This window comes from Equus asinus, chromosome 4 (assembly GCF_041296235.1).
Source record: "Equus asinus isolate D_3611 breed Donkey chromosome 4, EquAss-T2T_v2, whole genome shotgun sequence".
NCBI classification, from domain to species: domain Eukaryota; kingdom Metazoa; phylum Chordata; class Mammalia; order Perissodactyla; family Equidae; genus Equus; species Equus asinus.
The window spans coordinates 24,714,147-24,736,842 of NC_091793.1; the positions used below are offsets into that span (position 1 = coordinate 24,714,147).

The following is a 22,696-nucleotide window of genomic DNA, read 5'->3' on the forward strand; positions in this document are numbered from 1 at the left end:
AAAAAGTGAAACAGCCCTCCACCCACCCATGTGGACACTAGGATCCCTTAAGTCCTGTTTGCTCAGAACTGCTTTCTTTTCCAACACTGCCTCGCCCTGGCAACCAAATCAAACCACCTCCACCCTCCTCCCTGGGAGCCTCCCTGGACAGCAAATAGTGCTTCACTGAGTCCCCTTGAAGGACAAGGGAGGAGAGGACAGACCAGAAGCCAGGAACTCCCCAGCAGCCCTGGGATCCTGGACGGAGGGCTCGGGCTGATGGATTCCTGAGGATAGAGTCTCCTCGGAAACAAGAGGCTTGGTTGACAAATGGGCCAGGCTGGGCTCCGAGGGGCCCAAGGGGAGCTGTGTCCCCTGAGACCAGCCTAGGGGAGGAGGTGACACAGATGGATCCCAAGGATCCAGCGGGGTCCAGCCCCCACCCACCCAAAGAGCCCCCTCCACTGCCCGTCTGGGACCAGCAGGAGGAAGCCTCTGTGCGCGGGAGTTTCACTCAATAGTCTGTAGGCTGAAACATTACTTTTATATTAAAAAATAAAAAACCACAGATGTACTATATGGTAGAATGCAGAAATCACAGGAATGTTTAAAACATAAGGAGGCTTCAAAGTCACATCAAAGAAACGTTTGACTTTGGCCTTGGATTCAGCTCCTGACCTTCCTGCTGGCTTTGGGCGTCACTTATCCTATCTGAGTTCTTCTTCCTTGAAATAAGAATAATGCCTCTTTGTGTGTGTAAAGCAGGAAAACATTTTATGTCATGTCCCCATACACACACATATATGTGGTAGTGCAAATTTCTGATCTGCAGCCATAATCTCCAAATCACTGAAAACCACACAGTTTTTGGTAACTCATTTGGGCTGTAATCTTGCTTTGTCCTGACTTGAGTCTATTTATAGTCATGACATTATTGATCCCATTTAATGTGAATATTCCTTTGTTTCACTGTTGAAACACAAATGCGCTTGTCTCCATGGTGCTGCCCTGACTCCGCTGGAAGTGCTAAGTAATACACATATGCGCTCTGTATTCTCTTCTAAAAGGTTAAAAATTCTGAATTCCTACACATATCTAGATCCCAGGAATCAGATAATTAGTTCTGGCAGCTGGAAGTCCAAGATCAAGGTGCTGGCAGGTTGGTTTCTGGTGAGGACTGTCTTCCTGGCGCATAGATGGCTGCCATCTTGCTCTGTGCTCACCTGGCTTTTCCTCTGTGTGTGCAGAGAGGGAGGGAGAGCTCTCTGCTGTCTCTTCCTCTTCTTGTAAGGACACTACTCATATCAGATTAGGGCCCCACATTTATGACTGCATTTTATCTTAACCACCTCCTTCAAGGCCCTATCTTCAATTACAGTCACATTGCGGGGGGGATCAGGTCTTCAACACAGGAATTTTAGTAGGATGCAGTTCAGTCCATAACACCAGGTGACTCTATCAAAAATACCCCAGGTGACAGCTGTTCGGGAACATTAACATTTAATGCCTTAATACTCAATATTGTTTATACTCTAGAACAATTTCTTTTAATCTTTTTCTTTTTTCTTTCCATCTAGAGAGTGAAAGCTCTGTTGAGGACATCACTGAGTGTTTCCAGAACAGAGTGAGCAGAGAGGGACTGCAGCGCCTGCAGCTGACTGATGAGGAGGCCTGGAAGAGACTGGTGGCTGGGGCTGGTTTGTCAAGGTGACCTCCATGGGGTGTCCCAGGAATGTCAGCCAGATCTCCCCCAGGGCTAGTTTCCTCCTAGCAGGCACACCTCCTCCAGGCAGTCTCCTGTGGTTGGGGTTGATCATGTCCCGTCTCAACAATCCGTGAGCAATAGTTCCTCCACATCATCAGCTGACAGTGAATGGCTTCGGGTTGAGAAGAGATGAAACCTGCAGGGGGCAGGTTATGTGACCTTGGAGAAGTTACTTAAATACTCTCTGCCTTGGTTTCTCCATCTGTTCCAATTTATTGTGAAGAAAATAAGACAATGCATGTAAAGTGCCAGCATAATGGCTGACACACAGTAGGTGCTCAATTAATGTTAACTTTTAGAAAGATTGCTGGGAGGAGATGGGGCCAAGGGGCTTCTTCCTGGAGATGAGAGCCAAGCAGGACTTCATTTGGGCAAGTCAGAAAAATCCTGACACAATGAGTTTGTCTCCCTGGGGCGTCTGGCTAGAGCCCTTTCTCTCTCTGTCTAAGGAACTGTGCAAACACATCAGGATCCTGCTGGCTCGTAGGCGGGGAGGCTGCAGTGCAGCTGGACAGAGTTGGGCTGGATCCTGACTCTGCTCAGCTCTGGGGCTCTGGGCTCATGTCTTGGAGTCTCTGATTTGTCATCTGTTCAATGGGACTAGCAGTTCAATCTGATGGGATTGTGTTGAAGGCCTTAGAGTGAACTGCAGGGTCAAAGGCAGGGTCCGAGTGCAATTATCTTGTCCAAAGGCTCAGGGTGGCCTGGACCAGGGTCTGAGCCGGGGGTCAGCATGGAACCAGGTGGGTCCAGGTTGAGGACTAGTAGAAGGCTTAGGCATCGAGGCGGGACTGCAGTGTGGTGAGTGATGCTCTTAGGGCACAAACTTTAGGAGGCTGTGGACGTACTGGAGGTCCCGTGAGTGGGAGAGGGGACATTTCTTCCCTCCCTGATGTGATCCCCTCGCTGCTGGGCACAGAGGGCCCTGGGGGATTATTTCCTCCATGCCCTACCTGGGAGCTGGAAGGTTCTTGACTGCCATTTAGGACTCCCTTTGGGACCCCAGAGAAGCCCCTGACTAGCAGAAAGACCGTGGGGCTTAGTGAGAACTCCCAACATCACAATGGGTGGCTGGCAATTTTGTGTGACTGGGGGACTCTGAGGAGGCTCACAAGTCCCCACCAAAGAGGAAAGTATTTCCTCCACTAGCCTGTCCCAGTGCAGGTCTCTTCAGTCTTAGTGAGTCATCCAGATGGTTCTTAAAGTCTCCTGAGTCTCTTAGAGGTTCTGTAAAGTGGCACATGGCCTTGGTGCGCATGCATGTGAAGCTGGCACCAGCCTAGGTGTGAGGTAGTCTGGTGACACCTGAGAGGTCATGAGGTGCTGGACGGTGGGTCAGGAGTCAGGCAAGTGGGCTGGAGAGTCTGAGGGGAAGCAGGGTTACCAGCAGATTTCCTGCTTCCCACTCAGCTGGGGCAGTGGCTGGACCCAGTGACCTTCAGCTGGGAAGGTCAAAGGGCATCAGGCTTGGAGGAGAACAGATGCCAGGCAAGATGATCAGCAAGATCCCTTCTAGCCCCGAGTTTCTGGGTTTTTAAAAAATCTAAGTACACAGAGTTAGTCAAACTGCAAAGTCTGAAGGCAGAGTCCTCATGACCACCCTTACTTTGGACACCAACTGCAAATTTGGGGGTTCCCAAACCACCCTCAGATTCCATAATTCCCTAGAAGGACTCACAGAGCTCACTGAAAACTTTATGCTCCCATTACACTTTATTACAGGGAAGTGACATAGGGTATAATCAGCCAAAGGGAGAGACGCATAACGCAGAGACTGGGAGGGTTTCAAACGTGAAGCTTCTGTGTCCTCAGGATGCATGACTCTCCTGTGTTCACTGTGTGACAGTGCACATGGAGCATTGCCACCCAGGGAGGCTCCCCATGTTAAGTAAAAAACATTATCCTGACACTTGTTCAAATGGTAAGGAAGACTTCAGACTGTTGCAATGGATGTCAAGACTATCACAATAAAGGAGAAACTGGGCTCAACTCTGAATTCAGCAGAGACAGCTGGGCCTTTACAGCAAATGAGCAGAATGAGTGGGTTGGTGGATGGAAAATTCCTAAGAGGAGACAGCGAGGGTAGGGGGATTCTTGCTAGAGGCAGGTCAAGGACTTATCCATCAAAGGCAAGGGGTGAGGAACGTGATCAGATCTCAAGGGTGATCAGATATCAAGAGCGGAGAGATTCTCACTAAACTGACTTAGCAGAACTCTTGCTAAGCCTGAGTGATACAGCCTGGCAAGGACAGGACATGGAAGGCCAAGGTCAAAGCAGAGAAAGGGCTCAGAGAAAGGGCTCATGACTAAAGTTATGTCATGAAGAGTCTTTGTTGACCTGAGCCTCAGTGTACAGAGTTTTTATTGGGACTCAATCACTTGCTGCCTACATAGCTGACCTGTAGTCTCCAGTCCCTCCTGGAGGTCAAACTAATGCCTTTAACGTCCAGTTCCTCCAGAGGTCAGAACCACATGACCCAAAGCCCCATCATGCATCACTTTGTCAGAATGTCCAGCAGCCAAAGACCCAGGCAAACGAAGATAGTCCTATCAGTGAGAACATTCCAGGGGCCAGAGATCACTTCGCAGTGGCCAAGGACAAAGGGCAAACCTCTTTGTGGGTGAGGTTAATTCTTCACTACACACTAAGAGTCTCTGAACGAAGTTTCCTCTGCTCCAATCCTACTTCTCTTTGCTCATCTATGGAGTTCCCACTCTACAAACACTTTGGTAGTGATGGTGTTGACATGAGTGACAAGTCTTCTCTATCACATACTTAGTACTTGAGAGCATCTTAACATGACTTGTACTTACTTATTCCCTGATCGAATAAGTACTATGGAACACCTACAATGTACAAAACATGTATTTAATGCTGAAAGAAAAATTCTCTACATTTGTAAAATTCTTTTCCATTTGATTTATAGTAAAAGCTCTGTGATTTATGCAGGAGAGATCTTATCAAGCCCACTTTACAGAGAAGCAAACTGCCTTTCTTGATCACTTGACCTTCATTGTTACAGGGATGAGGCAGACACACTACACAAATGTCTGAAGAATCTGAACATAGACCAACTGAATAGGGAGAAGTTTTTGAATGAGTTTCCTCAGGTGAAACAGGAGATTGAGAAGCGCATAAGACAGCTCCCCGCGCTTGCTGACAAGATTAACAAGATACACAGGGACTGCACCATCTCCAACGTCGTGGCCAAATCTGCTGGCACTGTGTCTGGCATCCTGAGCATCCTTGGCCTGGCTCTGGCACCCGTGACAGCAGGGGCCAGTCTGGCACTCTCAGCAACTGGGATAGGGCTGGGAGCAGCAGCTGGTGTGGTCAGTATGTCCAGCAGCATCGTGGACTACTCAAGCAAGTTGTCAGCAAAATTCAAAGCCAGTCAACAGGTGTCAACTGACATCAACAAAGGGGAGATAGTCAAGGAAACTCTAGATCACATCACACCCCATGTTGCCTCCTCAAGAAAGAATTTTACCCAAGTCCTGAAAATAATTAGGGAGGACATCGGTGCAATGAAGGTAACCAAGGGCAAACCTCAGGTAGCAGCCTCTGCCAACTGCTTCATGACCATTACGAGAATCTCAGCCCAAAGCTGCAGGCTGATGAGGAAAGTTCTTGGACGTACCACTCTGGCAATGACCAAAGGAGTCCGGATCGTGGGTGGGGCCACTGCCGGTGTCTTCCTTCTGTGGGATGTGGCCAGCCTTGTGATGGAGTCAAAGCATTTGCATGAAGGGGCAAAGGCAGAGTCAGCTGAAGAGCTGAGGCAGCAGGCTGAGGACCTGGAGAGGATTTTGGAGAATCTCACCCAGATCCATGAGATGCTGCAGGGCCTCGCTCTGTGACCCCCAGAGTCGTGCATGTAGCCCTGCATTTTCATTATCAACAGTTCTTTATCTCTCAACAGGTTCATCTTTGTTAGGCAGTGATATCTTGATGATGACAATGATGATGATTGTGGTGATGATGATGGCAGCCATAGTGGTGATTTTGATGGTGGTGGTGATGATGATGGCTGCCGTGGTCATGATGATAGCAGAGTAGGTGGACCATTTGGCAAATTACTGGTGCTCTTTGGAGTGAATGTGCACTAAGAGATCAATGAAGTTCCAGTGAAACTGCAAATGCTGCGTTGGAACTGTGGATGATTTGAAAAAGAAAATAAAGGTGAAACCAGATGTGGCAGGTCACGGAAACTTGCAGTGTGTCGAGGAGATCAACCAGCTTGGAATCCAGAGACACAGCCTCTCTGAGCCTCAGTTTTCTCATCAGTTGGGGCGGTGGTGCTGGACAAGATATATTGCAGGTCTGTCTGGCTCTCCCCACCTTGTGTTCTATAAAGATGGACTGATATACTGAGTCTTTGTTGTGTTGAATGACAGGCTCATCTGGGCTTCACGTGCTTGACTTCCCTTCCACATAAGCCTATTTTCCGTGATCTCAGAGAGCAAGTCCTCCATTTCTCCTCCTGCTTGTTCACTGGGCTCTGGCTCTCCCATCTGGTCCTTTCCCTCAGACTTTGACACCCCATAAGCCCCACTGGAACACCTGTGGTCTGCTTGTGCACATCTGGCTTGGGCTGAGAACAGGCACGTTCCTTACCCAGTGGCGAGGAGCCAGGATTGACCTGTGGCATGTGAAGCTGATTAGGATAACAAGGACATGTGTGCAGCTGTGAGAGAGGATCAGTGATAAATAGAGGGACAGAGAAAGACAGCCAGCTAGCAAACAGCCTCGCCCAAGCTACCCTCACATTTCACCTGGACTCCTGCAAGAGCTTCAGAATGGTCTTCTTGTGTTGACTCTTGTGGCTCTGCCCCTGTCCCCCGTTCCCACCCATTCTCCATGCTGGCCCAGAATGACCCTTCAGAATATAGATCTTATCAAGCACCTGCTTCCGACTCTTCAATGGCTCCCCATTACTATTAGCACAAAAGCCTAAAGCCTCCACTCAGCCTAAAGTAGACTTGGGTCCCCTGAAGGCAGAGCCGGAGGAAAGGCTCTCTCGCAGAGGGTTTCTTTGGGGGGTGATCCCCAGGAGCGAGATTGAAGGACTAGGGCAAGGGAAACAGAGAAGGAGGGAAAATCAGTACAAAGTCATTCTTGACATGGTCACCCTTGTGGGCAAGAGAGTCTGCTAGGACCTTCTGAGGAGCCTTCCTGGAATGGCCTCAGAATCATCTCTCCAGGGAGGAGGGAGGGAAGCATTTGCCCATTGCTGCCATCCCTCAGGGGCTTGCTCCAGCGGGTGCTGATTCTCTGTATCTCCATGTGTGGAGCATGTAAGTGTCAAACAGGTTCCCCTGACTGGAGCCAAGGCCAGGAAGCAAGAGACACAGGACGTGCAAAATAATCCCAGAGAGTCTCCTAAATCACTCACAAACTGCATCCAGTGTCTTCTATGTCCTTTTGTACATACCACCTCACAGAAGACTTTCCTCAGTCCCTCTAACTCTCTATAAGCCAATGTTTTCCCGAGTTCTTCCACTGATTATTCCTTTTCTTCCTCAAAATATCATCAAGGTCATGGCCACCCCCTTGCCTGATCAGCTGAACCATGTGTTTCACTTCTTTGTTAATTTTTCATCAGTTCTTGGATAATTCTTTTTCTTGCACAGATTTCACTTTGGCATTGAGTGTTTCCGGCACTGAGTAAGTGTGTCTTTCAATAATCCACCAGTCCTTTTCCCCCTGAACCCTGATAGTGGAATTCCATTTTCCTAAAAGTGCATTTGATGCAATTCCACTGTAGCACTTGTTGCAGTCGAGATTCCTTTGGTTATAAGCAACTGAAACTGAGTCTGGCTAACATAAGTGGATCCATTGGAAGGGAGGTGGGGAAGTTCAGAGAATGGAAAGAAGCATAAAATCTACATAAATCAGGAAATACAGGGACCAGGGAGAATCCAACTTTAGAAACTTATGATCTGCCGCTTGTGGGCCCTGGCAACAGATAGTTTAGGTTCAAACACCTGGAATCCTGGTCTCTCTGATTAAAGTTTCCAATTCCAGGAGACAGAGTAGCTTGGGTTGGGTGGCTATATTCTTGGACCAATCAGTCAGTCCAAGGGGCGAGCAAAAGGAATGGGTTACAGGGACACAAACCTTGGGGGGAGTCTCAGGTCAAGAAGCCACCTGATTTTGTGGCTACTATGTACAGTCAACCCCTTGGCTTCTAGACACATATATGCACTCTTCTTCTCAGAAAAATAAAAAGGACTCTGCTTAACCTCTTATGGATCCAGTGATCCCATATACAACAGCAAGTGCACTCATGACTTCCCACTTGGAAACAAAAATAATCTCCACCTACTGCATCTTGAAGTCATGTCACGGAGTAGAGGACCTCGGCATGATGTCAATGTTTCTCTTGCTCCGTTGGGCTCCTCTCTCAATATTTTTGCACATTTTCGTGTATATTTATATAGATGTTCACAGGAAACAAAGAGGTATCATAGAGGCTACAACCACCATTGACCATTGCTGCCACCGATGCAAGCTTTTAACTGGTCATTCCACTCAATGTTCCTCTTCCCTTTGGGAAAATTCATTCTTGTGGAGTCTGAACCTCTCGGCGGTCCTGCCTCAGTAAGGTTGTGGAATTCTCTGTTAACCTTTGCTACTTGTTTTGGTAGTACAAGGAGGAATCCTCAGGGATCCTTGGAGTTCTACTCATATTCCTCCTGCTGTACTGTATAGCAACAATGTGAATTTCTCTTGATCATCAAGATCAGCTACCACATCCAACCCAGCGACCTCATGCTTCTCCACACATGGAGAAGCATGAGGAATTAGATATGGCTGGTTCATGGAAGCCATTTTTGCATGCTCTGAGAGAGGTATTTCCCAATTAGGTGTTAACACTTCTAGACCAGAAGGTCGCAGAGTCATGGCTATTGAAAACAAAATATTTGAAAGTGGTTTATTATGTGTACTCATGAGAGCTATCACCCTCATCTTAACTTCTGAATTCCCAGATCCATAAATTATGGCTATGGGAGAAAATGCACTAAATATTGGGTACGGATTTAGAGCACAACATCCTATGAGGCAATATTCAACCTTTCAATGTATTTTCTCCCAGTTGAGTCCTCTTCACCCCATTTCAATGATATCTAAGCCCATCGGTTCTGGGGGGCTGAGATTCATCAGGCTCCACGTCAACCTTGATGAGGGACAGTCCATATGGTGTGGTTAGACATAGCTTCTCTATCAGTCACTTTGTCACAGAGCCCATTTTGAAAGCACTAGGCTGCCTGGGGAAGGGGGAAGAATTGTTGCCACCAAACATGTCTTCACTGATTCTTAAGTCTCTCTGACAGCGGAGACCTTCTAGTGAGCATTCACGTGGGGCAGGAGTATTTTTCGGCTCTGGTCTCACTCTGAGAGCTCCATCCATAGACCTCTTCCCTAAATATCTTTGTCACCAAGCCTCCAGATTTATTCTTTCTAAAATTCTGACCTTCTAGCCAGACCCTTAGCTGTTACCCAAGAAACAATGCAGATCTGGCCTTAGGACACCTCTCCTTCCAGGCATTGTGGACTACGAGAAGTTCTCTGATGTCCTTCAGGAACACCCTTAAGAAGTGTCCCATGGCAGCCCAGTTCTGGCTGAAGCCACTGCATTAGGCGAAAAGCCCAGCAAAATTTGAGAGACACTGTGTACTGATGACATGGTTTAAACACCTGAATTTGACCTTTCTGGACCTTTCAGTGATGTCTCTATTTAGTGTTTGCAAATTGGAGTTAGGTTTTTGTCTCCTACAATCAAAGATGTCAACATTTCAGGCCCTTGCATGTTTCACAGGGAGCTGCTGTCTTCTTCTTAGTTGGGGGGATTCCCACCATGTGGCGTCATCACATTCTCTGTATGCGGAAGCCAGAGAGACCAGTTGCTTCCTTCTCTGGCATCCAGGACTCACATCTAGGACTTAGCTTGATTTACTGACTGATTCCACATGGGATCCGGAATCTGGAGGAAGTGAAGCAAAGACCAAGGGTGCTGAGAACCATTCTCAGTGCCTGCCCAAGAGAGGAATGGTGACGGAACAGACTGCCCTGCACCAGCAGGGATAATATCTCAGGGTGGCAGAGGCAGCAACCTGACCATACTGATCCTGAACAAATGATGATTCTTTTCTCCCTGCCTTTGATACCATAGAGCTGCCTTAGATTAGTTATTTTCCAAGCCTCGTCTCCAGTGTCCTACTGATTTGGGGAAAATCTGGTATTATTCCAAAAAATGTCTTTCTTTTTCCACTAAGAAACTAGAGTTGGCATCTTTGCTTGCAACCAGGAAGACTGATACATACCACGAGTCAGAGGCTGTATTTATTTCCTACTTTAACAAGAACGTCTTAGGAATCGCAACTGCCATTGGAGTTTCAACACGAGCAGTTTTATGAGCTCCCAGCCACTGTTTTCCAAGGCACATCACTGGTTGGCACTGGCCCACTGGAGAGGTGACTAGGGTGTCATAGGAGTCACTACTCTTCCTTCCTTTGAGCCTTTGATGATGGCAGCATTCTGATAATTCCTCTGAGAATTTGGTGTGGATTTTGATTTAGGTATTTTGGTAGAAAGGTAAACCCAATGGCCTCCACTGGTTTATCTCACCTTAATAACCTCTGTCCATGGGTCTGGGTGAACAACCTGCAGCTTCCAAGAGTACCCACTCCAGGTATCCACTCAGGAACCTAGAAAATGGTGACCAGGTGAAGCCTGGGTCCCAAAGGACCAATGGCGAGGTGAATTCAAATCAGACGTTCATTTATTACTTACCCACATAAGCATCCCCTCTGACCCATTGCCATGGTTTGGGTCATTCTGGCTTATTCTGGGTTCCAGTAGTTAGTGTAACCTTGGAGCCAGTATCCAACATTCCTGGGTATGTTGTGTTTCCTTTAACTAACCCACTGTCACCTGAGGGGATGCTCCCACTCCATGGAGAACAGATAGGAGAAATGTTCACAGGTTGCATGTACGGGGTATGAAAGGCCCTTTGTCAAACTCCTGGCCACCTTTTCCTTCTGGGTCTCTGGATCTGTGCCATGACTCAGGTCTGAGAATAGGATGACAAGCAGAGACTGTCCAGCATGTAGACCTGTGTCTGTTCTTTGCTCACCAGATTTTGGGTTTTACAAAGTAGCAGGACTGTCCATCACTTCTATTGCTGGGAACCTCTGAGTATCACACCTGAGCCCCGATAATTACTCTTCCTGTTGCCTGACATCACATCCACTCTCTTTTTTTCTTCTGGCTGTGAACTGCCTCCCTAGGGTTGACCTCTTGGGATTTCTCGCTCCTAAACAGATCAGGGTCCCAGCCCCACCTTTGAGTCTAGAGAGTTCCTAGTCATCCATTTGTTCCTCATGACAAAGAGAGGGAAGTCTCCTTGGCCCTCACAGGAAAAACAACGTAGGTGGGAAATCCATGAGAGATCAAATCTAGCCTTCCAGTTTCCTGCACACTTTGATTCCTTCTTCTTCTCCATCCCAAGTGTACCCTGTCTTTTCAGTGTCACAAATTGCTGGCCAGCATTTACTCACGGTTGACCAACCCCGGGCATAGTTAAAATCACAGCCATCTACTGGAGTAAATGATGTCAGCTGAGCATGACAGCAATGAGTATAGAATCATGTTCCAGCTTCCCGGGTGAACACCTTAGCCTCCGCACCACACATTTTCTCCAGATGTTTGGAGCTTTCATAGTGAAGCCCTTCTCTTGCTTCGGTGTCTAACTCTTTACTGTTCTGCATTTCACCCTTGGGGCCATGCTGACTTCAAATGTTGGCTGCCAACCAGAGAGTGTGGCACGGGCAGAGTGTGCCCAGTGCTCTTAGAAATGGTTTGTAATTGCACCCATGCAGGTCCCATCAGATGTCCCTATTACAATTTTCTGGATGGAACTTGTGGTGGCAGAGTAGCGACCACTCAAAGATGCCCGTGTCCTAATTCCTGGAACCTGAGAATATGTTAACTTATCTAGTAAAAGGGATCTTGCAGATGTGATTCAAGTAAGAATCTTGAGATGGAGAGGTTGTCTGGGATTATTGAGGTGCACCCAATGTAATCGCTAGGGTCCTCATAAGAGGGAGGCAAGAAGATCAGAGGGAAGGAAAGGAGGTGTGACAATAGAAGCAGAGAAAGAGATTGCAAGATGCTATGCTGCTGGCTTTGAAGATGGAAAGGGGGTCCAGGAGTCAAGGAATGCAGGTGGCTCTGCTGGAAAAGGCAAGGAAGCGCCTTCTCTCCCAGAGCCTCCAGAAGGACTACAGCCCTCTGACACTTCGATTTTAGGACTTCTGATGACCTGAACTGTGGGAGAATAAATCTGGGTTGTTTTAAGTGACTGAGTTTGTGGTCATTAGTTGGAGCGGCCATGGGAAATTAGCGTGCAACTCTTTCCCCATCACTGTCTTAATTCTCCCCGAAAAGGTCTAGTGAGGGTTGAATTCATCACTTGAATCAGAAACCTCCAGAATCCCATCTCTGAATACAGTTTTTATAGGACTGTTTTTCAGCTGAAAACATAAAAAGTTGGAATTTATTTCATGCCTTGAGGAGAACTTTCAAGATATCAGTCAGGCGTTTGGCAGAAGCATCAGAAATGACTGTCCTAATACAGGTCCCAGCATTTCTTGTCCCGTCTACACTGGCTGACAGCAGCTGCCACCTGGAATGCTGAGGGGAGGGGCTGTACCATGGCCCTGTCCCCCCAGAAGCCAGAAAACCAGTTTCAAATATGCCACCCCTCCCAAGGGTCTGTGCACTGCAACCAAGTCTTCTGAATTTCTGTCAGGTAAGATTCTTTGATGCAAGCAAAATAATAGCAACAAAGAAAAACAAAGATAAAAGCCAATTCAAGAACAAGGACAAAAATAAATTAAAATAAAATACCTCTGGCCAGCTCAAGAATAGAGGTATTTATTGGAATGACCCAGAATGCTCACAGACTTAAAGAAATGCGTGTGTGTGCACACACACACATGGACACGCACACACACAGACAGGGCCTGGGAAGCCTCAATCTCAGCAGGAGGAGCCGTGCTTCCCCCAGGCCTCAGCTCACAACCTCCTGCCTCCGAGGGTTTTCCTCCTGGTTTTCCTATTTCCCGGGGAGAGATCCTGATTGGCTCAAAGGAGCCTTAGAGCCATCATCCACGGCTAGGAGACAGGGTGAGTAAGGGACTGTAGCAACAGTCCTGAGCATCGTCCTGAGCAGGCAGGCTCCCTAATTAGACTTTTGCAGGAGCTCCGTCCTCATCCCCGTGGGGCGTGGAGGAGCGGGAGGGTCCACCCTCTGCCCAGCTCCCTCACCAGTATTATCTCCTTATGGGAGGGACAGCTGCCCTCTGCTGGGCCAGCCCCTGAAGTGACGGGTGGCTGTGCTGTACTAGTGGGAAGGGGACTGAGCCTTAAAAGCCCCAGACTTCCTTCTCCCTTCCCGCCATGTGGATTGACAAGCAGATCAAGGCCTTGCCCTTCCCCAGCAAGGACACCAGAGAATCTCTCTTCCTTCTTTCCAGACCCCACCTGATTTCCCTCCTTCCCAGCTCCTCTCTGCTCCCATTCATCCGGTCCTGTTTCAGCTCTCTGCCAGCAATGGCGATGGGTGTGGAGGGGACCTCACTGGCCATCCGCGTCACGTGGCTGGTTGGATAAAAGGTTGTCATCTGGTTCCACCAGCTCAGCCATTGGATCCTAGGGGAAGGAGAGAAAAGCCTCACTTAGCTTCCAGGCCTGGTTTTCACTCCAGGATTAATTTCTAGAAATTTCTGCACTGGAGCTGGAAGAGAAGAATTCATCTGAGGTTTCTCTGACGTTAGTAACCTAGCCCTTAATTTCTTTCCATCTGCCTGTTGTTCTTGTGTGCCTGGTGAGGATGGAGGAGGGGCTGCCTGAAAGAATTCAAGGAACAAGCTGCACCCAGAACCCCCACATATCGGAGCACGTCTTAGGCTGGGAAGATGCACACCCACGGGCTAGGATTTGGGGACCAAGAGACAATGCGGGGATTCCAGGGTCCACAGTGAAGACTGAAGACCAGGGGATGCTGGAACCACCCCTCCCCCACCCCACAGTCAACATGAGTCTGGATAGTTCCTTGTGTCGGTCTCAGCCACAGGACGGGAGACCTCAGGGACTGGTGGGATGTATCAGTGAACAGACCAGGAGGATGGGGCCCTAATCACTCAGGTGCTGTGCCATCCCACCATCCTTAAGGGAGAGAAAAATCTCGGTGGGATTATTAAAAACCCAGCAGCTAAGAAGAAAAGAAAAGGCCCATATCAAGGAATCTGGTTGCTCAGAGGATCAGGAAGGAATAAGATTGGTTTAAAAGACAGAGTTTGGACCTGCTGTCAGAATAGGAACATTGAAAATGTCTAATCCTGGAACATCGAAGGAGGACGTGTTGATTGAGCTGAAGGAACAGGGGTTTCCTGAGAAGAAAGTTTGAGGCCTCCAAACCAGACTGGAAGGATGGAACAGGCAAAAATGGAGCCGTCCCCCTCCAGCTGCTCCTTAGCTAGGATCAGGAAGGACAGGGGAGTTGAATCGCTGCTGGTCTAGGAAGGGGCAGGGCCCAGAGAGGATGAAGGGGTCCATCCACCTCCCACTAAGGAGGAAATGACCAAAGGCACTTTCCAGAGGCTGTAGATAAGAATTTAATGAGAACCAAAGAGGGACAGCCAAGCTCTGAGCAGATTTGAGAAGTGAAATCAGAGTAGAGTATTTCAGCAGTTAATTTATGAGTTTCCTGGTGGCATGGGAAGTAAGACTGGTTGTACCTTGAGAAGCATGTACAGGAGGATGCTGGGATGGGACTCACAAGAAAATATATCAAAGAACATGGGACACATTCAAGGCGACGAGACATGGGAAGTGTGGGTGGAGTTTGGGCCAAAGTTACATGTTAGGCTGGTGGCAGAAGACCTCCCTGATGGATGCACCCCTCTCTAGGAAGTGAGGGGGCTGGATTGTTCCCGCAATGATGGCCTCTGGCAGATCCAGAACTTCCTGGCTTCCTATCTCTCAGTATGGTGGGCCCCGAAAGACAGACTCCAGAGGCACGTATCGGGAAACCAATGCCTGTAAACACAGGACAAGGAAGGAAGGTGCTCCAAGCCAGAAAACAATGTGAGCCCATCCAAGCTTGAGAAGGAGCAGGTCCCACTTAAGAAGCCAGGTAAGATATCTCTGGTGCCATGTGAAATGAGACAAGGAGCGCCTGAGGCAAACAGCCGGCTGCAGGAAGGAATGTTCCTGCTGCCATGGAAGCCACACCAGTTCCCAAGGCCTGAAAGTTCAAAGGCCCAGGACATGTGGCTTTGGGAGGGAGCAGCTCACGGGGCACATCGGTCTCCTACCCGAAGTTGCACCCGCTTTCAGTTTGCTACACCTGGAGTTTGAACTTGACGAATCTATTGTTCGAGACTTTTCTGAATTCTCCTCATGTCTGTCCAGCTTGCCACGGCCTCAGCTCCTATGAATATTTAAATGATGTCCGGTTGGGATCTGCATCTCTCCTGTAGCCGTGTCTGTCCCTAAGGCTACAGAGCTGAAGTCTAGCAAATGACAGAAAGAGCTAGGAGAAATCGTTGTCCCCAAAAGGACCTAAGGAGGGGTCAGCACTAAAGCCAATGTGGGCAGGAGACCACGGAATGGGGGTGGAGAAATGGATCTGAAAGTCAGCCCCCTCATTCGTTCATTCATTGCATCATTCATTCATCACACACTCATTGACACCCCTCCCTTTCTGTGAGGCTAGCACTTGTGTGGTTGTGGGGATATGAAGATCACACAGGGTCCTGGCCCGTCTGGAGTTCAGTGTCCAGATGGGGGACACACATGGGATCGAGGCTTCCAGCTACGGCTTCTCCGTGTTCATCCTGACCTCGTGCCTCCCTCGCCCCTTGTGCTCCAGCATCACTGAAATGCTCTTAGCTTCCCCTCACCCCCTAGGATGTTCCTCCTCTGTTCCTCTACTGTGCCCTCCCCTCTGCCATCCTGCACACCTGGCCCCCTTCACCTGCCACCTCCTGCTTGTCCTTCATGACTCCCTCCACACAGAGTGACTTCTTCCCTGGACCTCCCAGGCCCCTCACTGTGATTCTGACGCTCCTCCTCTGGGCCCCCACAGTCCCATGGGCTCCCTCTGGCGCAGCCTCAGCACAGCTTACTCTCATGGGCTGTTTCACGGGCTCCTGCTCCTGCTGCAGGGACCAGGTCTCATTCTCTGCATCCCCTGGGTGCAGGGGATGTGGCTGTGGATGCTGCTGAACCAAACGGGAATGTGTGGAACAGAAAGAGGACTGACTTGGTTTGTTTTTTATCAATAGTATTGAGGTAAAGTCTTACATACGATAAACTGCATCTAATTCAAGTGAGCAATTCAATAACTTTAACAGACGAAACGAGAAACGCAATATAGACGTGGAACATGTACATAACCCCAATTCTTTCTATCTCTTTCCAGCCCCTTTCTTTCCCATCCCCAGGCATCCCTGATTAGTACTTTGTTACTATAGTGACAAATGTATATATATTTTCTATGTTTATATGGGACATATAATAAAAACATATAAAACATAAAGTTTCATATATAGAGAGTGTATAACATGTAAATACTATATATAGAGTATTTTTGAGAATTTTAGACAAATGGAAGAATGTAGTATATACAGTGCATGCAGCCCCCAGCATAATGCTTCTGAGGTTCGCTCACATGGTTGTGTGTATCATTAGTCCATTTTTTAAGTTCCTGAGTGATCTGTGTGGAGATGCCACATTTGGTTTACCCTGTTGATAGATGTTTGGGTTGTTTCTAGTACGAAGCAACGTGAACAAAACTGCTCTGTACTAGTCTTGTAGGGACATATGTTTTCATTTTTCTAGGGTAGATGCTGGGAATGAAATGGCTTGCACAGTGTGGTGGGTGAAGACGCATCTTTTGAGAAACTGTCAAATCATTTCCCAAGTGGTTGTACGTTTCACCTTCTCTTCAGGAGTTTCTGAGAGTTCCGGATGCTCCATATCGTCACAATACCTGGAACTGTCAGTCTTTCTAATTTTAGCCTCTCCAGTGGGCGTGCAGTGGGGTCTCATTGATGTTTCAATTTGCATTTGCGTGATGATAATGATGTAGCTGTCTTTATTGGCCATTCATGTATCTTTCTTTGGGAGGTGTCTGTTTAAACCTATTGCCCACTTTAAAACTTGAGTTGTATTTTTATTATCGAGTTGTAAAAATTTTTAACATAGTCTGGATACAGGTCTTCCATCAGATACATGTATTGAGAATATGTTCTCCCATCTGGAGTTGTCTTTTGCCTTTTTTTTTTTTAAGATTTTACTTTTTCCTTTTTTCTCCCCAAAGCCCCCTGGTATACAGTTGTATACTCTTGGTTGTGGGTCCTTCTGGTTGTGGCATGTGGGACGCGGCCTCAGCGTGGCTTGATGAGCAGTGCCACATCCGCACCCAGGATTTGAACCAACGAAACACTGGGCGCCTGCAGCGGAGCGCGCGAACTTAACCACTCGGCCACAGGGCCAGCCCCAGTCTTTTGCCTTTTTTAATGATGTTTTTTGACAAATGGATGTTTTCAGCTTTGATAAAGTACAATTTATCAACTTTTTTCTCTTTTATGCTTCATGCTCTTTGAGTCTTATGTAAGAAATCACTGCCTACACCCAAAGTTATGATTATTTTCTTGCATGTGTTCTTCTAGAAGTTTTAAATATAAGATTTTACATTTAGCTTTTTGATTTTCATTTCAAGTTAATTTTTGTGCGTGACATGAGATAAAGGCTGATGTTCATTTGTTTCGTATGAATGTCCAGTTGTTTCAGTACCACTTGTTAAAAAGTCTTCTGAGCCACCTCGGCACCCCAGTCAAAAATCAATAGCCATGTATGTTTGGGTCTACCTCTAGATTCTCTTTCCTGTCTGCTTCCTTCCTGTGTCTATCCTTTTGCCAAAACCACACCATCTGGTTTTCTAGGCTTAATAGTAAGTGTCATGATCAGGCAGTGTAAGACATCCGACTTTGTTCTTTTTAAACTCGCTCTGGCTGTTCCAGGTCATTTGCATTTCTGTCTGACTTTTAGAATCAGCTTCTCAGTTCCTACAATTTCTATAGAAAAATATCTACCGGGATTTTGTTTGGCACTGTATTGAACTTCCAGATCAATTGAAGGAAAGTTGATATTATAGCACCACTGAGTTTTCCAGTCCATGAACCTGTTATGTGTCCACGTTTATTTAGGTCTTGTTTAATTCCTTTCAGCAATGTTCTGTAATTTTCAGTGAAGAACTCTTGTATGACTTTCCTTTTCCTCCCTGAAGCCCCAGTGCATATTGTATATTCTAGTGGTAAATCCTTCTACTTCTTCTGGGTGAGCTGCCGCCACAGCATGGCTGCAGATAGACGAGTGGTGTGGTTCCACGCCCGGGAACTAAACCCCGGCCGCCAAAGCAGAGGACACTGAACTTTAATGGCTAGGCCATCAGGGCTTGCTGTCTTGCATGACTTTTGTTAAATTTATTCTGAACTAGTTATGAGTTTTGGCACCAGTATAAATGAAATTGTGTCTAATTTCACTTTCTAACTTGTTTGATGCTATTATATAAAAACACAATTTTTCAATATTAACCTTTTTAATCTTCTAATATCGCTAAATTTGCTTATTGGTTCTAGTAGTTGTTTTGTAGAGTCTTTAGGATTTTCTATGTAAATAATGTCATCTGCAAATATAGACAGATATTCTTTTTCCTTTCCAACTTTACGCCATTTATTTCTTTGACTTGCCTTATTGGAAGCGCTGGGGGTTCCAGGATCATGTGGAATAGAAGGGACTGGGTGGGCATCCCTGCCTTGTTCTAGTCTTAGGGGAAAATATCCAATATGTCATCCTCAATGATGGTATTTACTGTAGGATTGTTGTAGATGTCCTTTATCAGATTGAGGAAGTTTCCTGCTATTCCTACTTGACAGAGAATTTTTATAAGGAATAGTGAGTTAATTTTGTCAAATGCTTTTTCTTCTACTGTTAAATGGATCATGTGACTTTTGCTCCTTTATTCTTTAATATGATCAATTAAATTGATTGAGATCAATTGGTTAGTTAAACTAACCTCGCATTCCTGAGATAAACTCTACTTCAGTCGTGGTGTATGATTCTTTGTATGTATGCATGTATGTATGTATGTATATTTCTGGATTCAATTTGCTAATATTTTGTTAAAGATTTTTGTGTCTATGTTGATGAAGGATATTGTGATATTTAATTTTTTAAAAAATGTCTTATTCAGGTTTTGAAATTAGGGTTATACTAATAACCATAATAGAATAATAACCCTCATAAAATGAATTGGGAATTGTTCCCTCCTACTCTGTTTTCTGAAAGAGTTTGTGTGTGATTGCTATTTCTTCTTTGAATGTTCAATAGAATTCACCAGCGAAAACATCTGGATGTGGAGTTTTCTTAGGAGAAAGTTGCCTTTTGTTTTTTTTCCAGATTTTTTTAAATTTTTCCTTTTTCTCCCCAAAGCCCCCCAGTACATAGTTGTGCATTTTTAGTTGTGGGTCCTGCTAGTTGTGGCATGTTGGATGCCACCTCAGCATGGCTTGACAAGCAGTGCCATGTCCACACCCCGGATTTGAACTGGTGAAACCCTGGGCAGCTGAAGCAGAGCGTGCAAACTTAACCACTCGGCCACGGGGCCAGCCCCTTAGTAGAAATTTTTGATAAAGAATTCAATTCTTCTAATAAATATAGGGCTCTTGATAAAGAATTCAATTCTTCTAATAAATATAGGGCTCTTAATACTCTGTATTTCGTATTATGTCAATTTGATAAGTTGTATTTTCCAATTTGTCCATTTCATCTAAGTTGTCAAATTTGTGGGCATAAAGTTGTTCATTATATTCTCTTGTTGTTTTTTAAATATCTGTAGGATCTGTAAAGATAAACCTTCTTTCATTCTTGATATTAATAGTTTGTGTTTTCTTTCTTTTTTTTTCTGATCAGTCTGGCTACGAGGTCATTAATTTTGCTGATCTTTTCGAAGAACTAGCTTTTGGCTTTGTTCATTTTCTCTATGGTTGGTCTATCTTCTCCTCATTGATTTCTGCTCCCATCTTCATCTTCTCCTTCCTTCTATTGCTTTGACTTTAATTTGCTCTCTCTTTCTCTAGCTTCTTGATCTAGCTTTCTAGATTTTGATCTAGAATCGTCCATCATTGATTTTAGACTTTTCTTATTTTCTAATGTAAACATTTAAAGCTGTCATGTTAGTTTCTTGTTGCTTCTGTAACAAATTACCACAAACTTAATGTCTTAACACAACAGAAATTTATTCTCTTACAGGGCTGGAGGTCAGAAGTCTGAAATCAGTTTTGCTGGTTAAGGTCAAAGTGTCAGCTGGACTGCTGCTTTCTGGAGGCTCCAGCCATGAATCTGTTTCCTTGTCTTTTCCAGCTTTGGGAGGCCTCCTGCCTTCCTCGGCTTGTGACCCCTTCCTTGCACCACTCCAACCTCTTGCTTTCATCATCCTATCTCCTACTTTCTCTTCTGTAGCCAAACCTCTCTCTCCCTCCCTTATAAGGACACTTGTGATTAGACTTAGAGCCCATTCAGGTAATCCAAGATACTCTCCATCCGGGATCCTCAGCTGAACCACAGCTGCATCTATTCTGTCGTATAAGGTCATAGTCGTGGTTCCAGGAATCAGGAGATGGACATATTGGGGAGGACAATTATTCAGCCCATCATGGCTGTAAATATTCCTCTAAGCAGTGAATGCTAGTAATTTTTATATATTGTGTTTTTATTTTAATTCAGTTCGATATATGTTATTTTAAATTATCCTTGAGAATTCTTCTTTGATTTATGGATTATTTAGAAGTATATCTTTTAATTTCCAATATTTGGAATTCTCCTAGATAGCTGATTTGTATTGATTTTTTTAAGACTTTCCCAGAGCTGACATCTGTTGCCAATCTTCTTTTTTTCCCCTTCTTCTCCGCAAAGCCCTCTAGCACATAGTTGTGTATATTCTAGTCGTAGGTCCTTCTAGCTCTGCTCTGTGGGACGCCACCTCAACTTGGTTTGCTGAGCAGTGCTAGGTCCACACCCAGGACCCAAACTGGTGAGATCCTGGGCTACTGAAGCAGAGCATGCAAACTTAACCACTCGGCCGTGGGGCCAGCCCCATGTATTCACTTTGAATATACTTCAGTTGTGGTCAGAGAGCATATTCTGCATGATTTCAATCTTTTAAATTTATTGAAATTTGTTTAATGGCACGGCAAATGGCCTACTTTGGTCACTGTACCATGTGCTCTGAAAAGAATATGGATTCAGCAGCTGGTATGTGTAGGGTTGTAAAATATTAGCTAGTTCAAGAGAACTAGTAGTCTTATTCAGATTCTCTGACTTTACTAATTTTTTATTTATTGATCAATTATTAGGAAAGAATATGTTAAATTTTCCAACTATGAGTTTGGAATATTCTATTTGTATTTCTCCTTTTCTTTGTATCTACTTTTGTACCATGTATTTTGAAGTTCTTTTATAGACGCATACACATTTTTTATTACTATGGCTTGCTACTGAATGGAACTTTTCTTCACTATGAAATGTCCCTTGTTATCTTTGGTATATACTTCGTCTTGAAGTCTATTTTATCTGATGTTAAGATAGGCATCACTGCTTCCTTACGCTGTTTGTGTGGTATATATTTTTCAATCCACTTACTTTCAACCTATCTGTGTCTTTATATTTAATGTTTACATATGTTTATACAATCTTTAAATGTCTCTAAGAGACTGTAGATAGTCACGTGTTGCTTTCTCATCTATTCTGATAATCTCTGCCTTTTAATTGGAGTGTTTAGTCCATTAACATTTAGTGCATTACCATTTCCGTTCCTCTGTTCCACTTTCCTGCCTCCTTTAGGTAACTTGAATATTTTTCAGAATTCCATTTTAATTTATCTACTGACACTTTAGCCATACCTCTTTGCCTTACTTTTTTAGCGGTGCTCTAGAGATTTGCACATACATCCTTAACTTTCTACAGTTTACTTAGGGTTACCATTTTACCACTTCATGCAAAATGTAGAAACTTGCTGCTGTCTAAGTCCATTTACCACCTCCTCTATCCTTCATGTTATTATTTTCGTATATACATATGTTGTAAAAAAGATAGTATTTTAATTTTTCCTTTAAACAGTCACAAGTATTGTAAAGAAATTAAGAAAAAGCAGCCTTTTCAGATATTTACGTTTTCTGATGGTTTTCATTTGTTTCTGGAGATTGGACTGTCTTTTGTTATCATTTCTCTTGAGCTGAGGAATTTGCTTGGGCATTCCTTGTGGGACATTTCCGTAGGCAATGAACTTTTAGCTTTCCTTTATCTACAAACGTTTTTGCTTTGCTTTCCTCTTTGAAGGATATCTTTTCTGGATATAGAATTCTGGATTGACAGTATTTTCTTTCAGCCCTCGAAAGATGTTGTTCCCATGCTTTCTGGCCTCCACACTTACATGTAAGAAGCTCTCAGGTGCTTTTATCATTGTTCCTTGTATGAAATATGTTATATTCTTTAGCTGCTTTCAAGATTTTCTCTTTATCTTTGGTTTTCTGCAGTTTTACTATCATGGGCCTTGGTGGGATTGTCTTATGTTTATTGTGTTTGGGGTTCTCAGAATGTATTGCACATGTGAATTTATATCTTTCATGAAATTTGTGAAATTTTCAACCTTTCTTTCTTCACATTTGTTTTCCCCACTCCATTCTCTCTTTTTCCTTCTGGGATTCCAGTTCTCCAATTACCTATTACCTTTGGGTCTGTTTGGGTCTGTCCCTCTGCCAAGATTCCTACTTTTCTTACAAGGATATTTCTCCTAACCTTATCAAGCATAGTTATAA

At 45.2% G+C, this 22,696-nt stretch overlaps 2 protein-coding genes across 4 annotated transcripts in view; both read left to right on the forward strand.

Annotated features, from left to right (window-relative positions):
- LOC106837634 (apolipoprotein L2-like) overlaps positions 1-6,650 on the forward strand; it is a 33,555-nt gene extending 26,905 nt beyond the window's left edge. For all 3 annotated transcript variants that reach the window (XM_070506955.1, XM_044780453.2, XM_044780456.2), the window contains 2 exons: positions 1,557-1,686; positions 4,768-6,650. In XM_070506955.1, the coding sequence (XP_070363056.1) occupies positions 1,557-1,686; positions 4,768-5,605 (968 nt within the window). In that variant the 3' untranslated portion in view covers positions 5,606-6,650. The remainder of the gene's footprint in view (positions 1-1,556; positions 1,687-4,767) is intronic.
- Positions 5,928-22,696, forward strand: part of LOC139039651 (apolipoprotein L2-like) — a 42,124-nt gene continuing 25,355 nt past the window's right edge. The window contains exon 1 of the mRNA XM_070506956.1: positions 5,928-6,066. The gene's annotated coding sequence lies outside the window, so the exon portion shown is untranslated. The remainder of the gene's footprint in view (positions 6,067-22,696) is intronic.